The sequence below is a fragment of the Tupaia chinensis genome, unplaced genomic scaffold (assembly GCF_000334495.1).
Source record: "Tupaia chinensis unplaced genomic scaffold, TupChi_1.0 Scaffold000574_1, whole genome shotgun sequence".
NCBI classification, from domain to species: Eukaryota; Metazoa; Chordata; class Mammalia; order Scandentia; family Tupaiidae; genus Tupaia; species Tupaia belangeri.
In genome coordinates this window covers 2,513,805-2,516,634 of record NW_006160088.1, presented here as the reverse complement: position 1 = coordinate 2,516,634, position 2,830 = coordinate 2,513,805, and the positions used below count along the sequence as shown (strand labels likewise).

Here is a 2,830-nt window from a genome sequence, read left to right as displayed (position 1 = left end):
CACCGCACAAAACAGACACTACATGCATACACCTGCAGCAAACACAGACTACCCGACTGTGCACGGGATCCATGCTCACAGCAGACAAGCACACAGCCTCCCACTTTCTTTCCTGCGACATCCCTAGGCAGCTGGACTGTGGAACACAGGGTACCATACCACTGAGACACCAGGTCTGACCAGCTCTCGGACCTCCCGCCCCAGCTGAACCTTCTTCTCCAACCTGCTCTTGCCTGTTTGAGCTGGAGGGTGAGGGGGACTCCAATCCCATCTCAGCAGGATGTCTCTGAGAACTTCCACAGCTTCCTCGTCCACGTTGCAGCTCCTGGGGATGCAGGAGGGAGCCGGCCATCCTGAGCAGAAGCCCTTCCCCTTGGGTCCAGCTACCGGTTACTGGGATCCCACCCTGGTGTTCCCACGGCTGGACCACGCAGCTGCTGAGTGAGTCTTGCAGGCTCATTCTCTACCACGCACAGCCATCCCAGGTCCTGCCCAGCCCCACTGGACCTGCCGCCACTCGCTGTCCAGATCCAGAAATGGAGGGTGCGGGTGAGAGACACATGCCTGGGCTGGGGTCTGGACCCAGCTGCGCCCAAGTCACGTACTTGTCACCCCATCAGAATACTGAAGGTTGACCACTTCTAATCCACGGAAAAGAGTCAGATTGCACCCAGATCAAACACCTGTGTGTGCTGACGGACGCAAGGCTCTTAATTCGTTATTTGAAGATCTCAGACAAGGAAGAGAAAGAAAGATGATTTTTTTTCCAGCAACTCAGTACGTTCAACCCCCACATCTCTTACCATATCTCAAGGTAAGTGAATTTCCATGATTAAAAATAAGAAAGGAATCCGTTCATTACATTTGTACAGAGGTTTGAGGTTACCACGCATTTCCACAACCAAGATTTTATCTACTTTGAATAAACTCTTCAGGCTGCTCCCGTGGATTTGGAAAACAAAAGAACGAGGATTATATGCACCTAGTACAATGATATAAGAGGTAAAATCCAGATTTGCATAGGTGCAAAATAGAACTAATGCTACCTACAGACAGGCCCAGTAAACAGCCCACGGCAGATCAGCTCCCCCCGAGGTTAAACAGCCACAACAGACCGGCGAGGACACAGAAAACAAACAATCCCTAGGAAAACAAAGCCGCAGCGCCGCCACAAACGCCCACCGCCCTGGCTGTCCTCAACTCTTGTTTCGCTAGCTCTGCAAAAGAGACATTTTTGCTGAAAATCTTTTCCCTCTTTTAACTAGCTTCTGCACTAATGTAGGTGCGACAGAAATAAGAAGTCCGTGTTAAAAGAAAGAACAAAAAATTTATTCGAGAATTGACAAGGCAAAAAAAAAAAAAAAAAAAAAAGTACAACAAAAGTGCTCTAGTTCTCTCTAGAAAATTTGGTCCCCCAAACGACAAACTACAAGACAATCTGGTCTAGGGTTTTCGTGCTGATGGCTCAGGGCCACAGTCCGGGCCACCAGTCCACCGCTGACCGGGGCCTGGCTTCACAGTTCTCCTTCCCAAGGTGGGAGAAGCAAGACGTTTGCAAAACAAAAACTCGGAGAGGGAGAGGGGCGTGCTAGCCCTCCAGGACGCGCCAGCCACGCAGTGACCTCCCGGCGTCGTGGACTTTCATCGGAAGATCTGGGGAAATTAGAATTTGATTTTTTTTTTCCAGATCGGGAGAGGGGTAAACTCCCCCAATTCGAGGAAGCAGACATCTTTCACTGGGCGTATTCTCCTACCTCTCTGAACACAGCTTTTTGAAGACCCAACGGGAACTTTACTGCGATTCTTCCCAAAGAGAAGATGAGGAACACTAAAGCTTTTGATTTTTATGGTGGCTTTAGCAAACTTCAAGGCCACAGTGCTTCGCAGGTTTTCTCGGTGAATTTTGTTTCCTTAAAATAATTTTTTTTTAAATTGTATCTAAAAAAGCCCCTTCGATCATTTTAGCAAAACACTCGCCAGCCGCCGGGTTCTGGAGGTGCCCAGGAGCCGGGATGGAGAGGGGAGGAAACCCCGGTGCTGGGATGTGGCGTAGACCCGAGCGCAGGCCGCAGAGGGGGCTGCCTCGTCTCCCCGCTTGGTCCCAACCTCTTTCCGGCCGGGTGGGTCCTGCGGCAAGAGGCCTCAGAACAGCTCCAAAAGGGTTCTCGGGGCAAACAGACACATCTGTCCCTTTCTGGCGCCACGCGGGTCCGGTCGCAGCCTACCCCGGTGCCTCTAGCCCAGACCGCGCCGCAGCCGGGCCGGGAACGCGGAGTGGGAGCGCACCGACCTGCGAGAGAAGGCCAGGAGATCCGCGCCGCGGACCCGGCTGCACCCGGGCGCGGGCGCTGTCTCTCCACGGTGAATTCTGGCGTGGGGTGTCCAGCCGAGACGCCGGGGCGCCGGGAGCAGGCGAGGCCTGGAGAACGAACGCGCGCGGAGAGGCGGCCTCGGGTCGGAGCAGAGAGGGCGCAGAGAGTGGGAGCGAGCACGGGAGAAGCGGAGGGGACAAAGGAGCGGAGGGGAGCAAGGGGGCGCAGACCGGCCGCGGGCGCTGGCTCGGAGGCGGCCCGGGCGGACGCACGTTCTGGCTGACCGCGGTGGCGGGCAGAGCTGCTGTCGCGCGTCCCTGCATCCGACGGCGCCGGCCTGCGACGGGCTCTCAGAGATCGAGGCGCGAGTGCAGCGCGCCGGTCTTGCTGTCGTGGTCCCAGTAGGAGCAATGCATCATGGCGAGCTCTGGCTGCCGGGCGCAGGCGAACTGCAGGCCCGGGGCGCTGGTGGGCGCGGGCGCCGGGGGCGCCGCGGTGGCTGGGCTGGCAGGGCTGAG

The 2,830-nt window shown here is 56.1% G+C and overlaps 1 protein-coding gene across 1 annotated transcript in view; it reads right to left on the bottom strand.

Moving 5' to 3' along the window:
* Positions 1-534: 534 nt before the first annotated feature.
* FOXL2 (forkhead box L2) overlaps positions 535-2,830 on the bottom strand; it is an 8,942-nt gene continuing 6,646 nt past the window's right edge. The window contains exon 7 of the mRNA XM_006158196.3: positions 535-2,825. Coding sequence (XP_006158258.2) covers positions 2,663-2,825 — 163 coding nt within the window. The 3' untranslated portion in view covers positions 535-2,662. The remainder of the gene's footprint in view (positions 2,826-2,830) is intronic.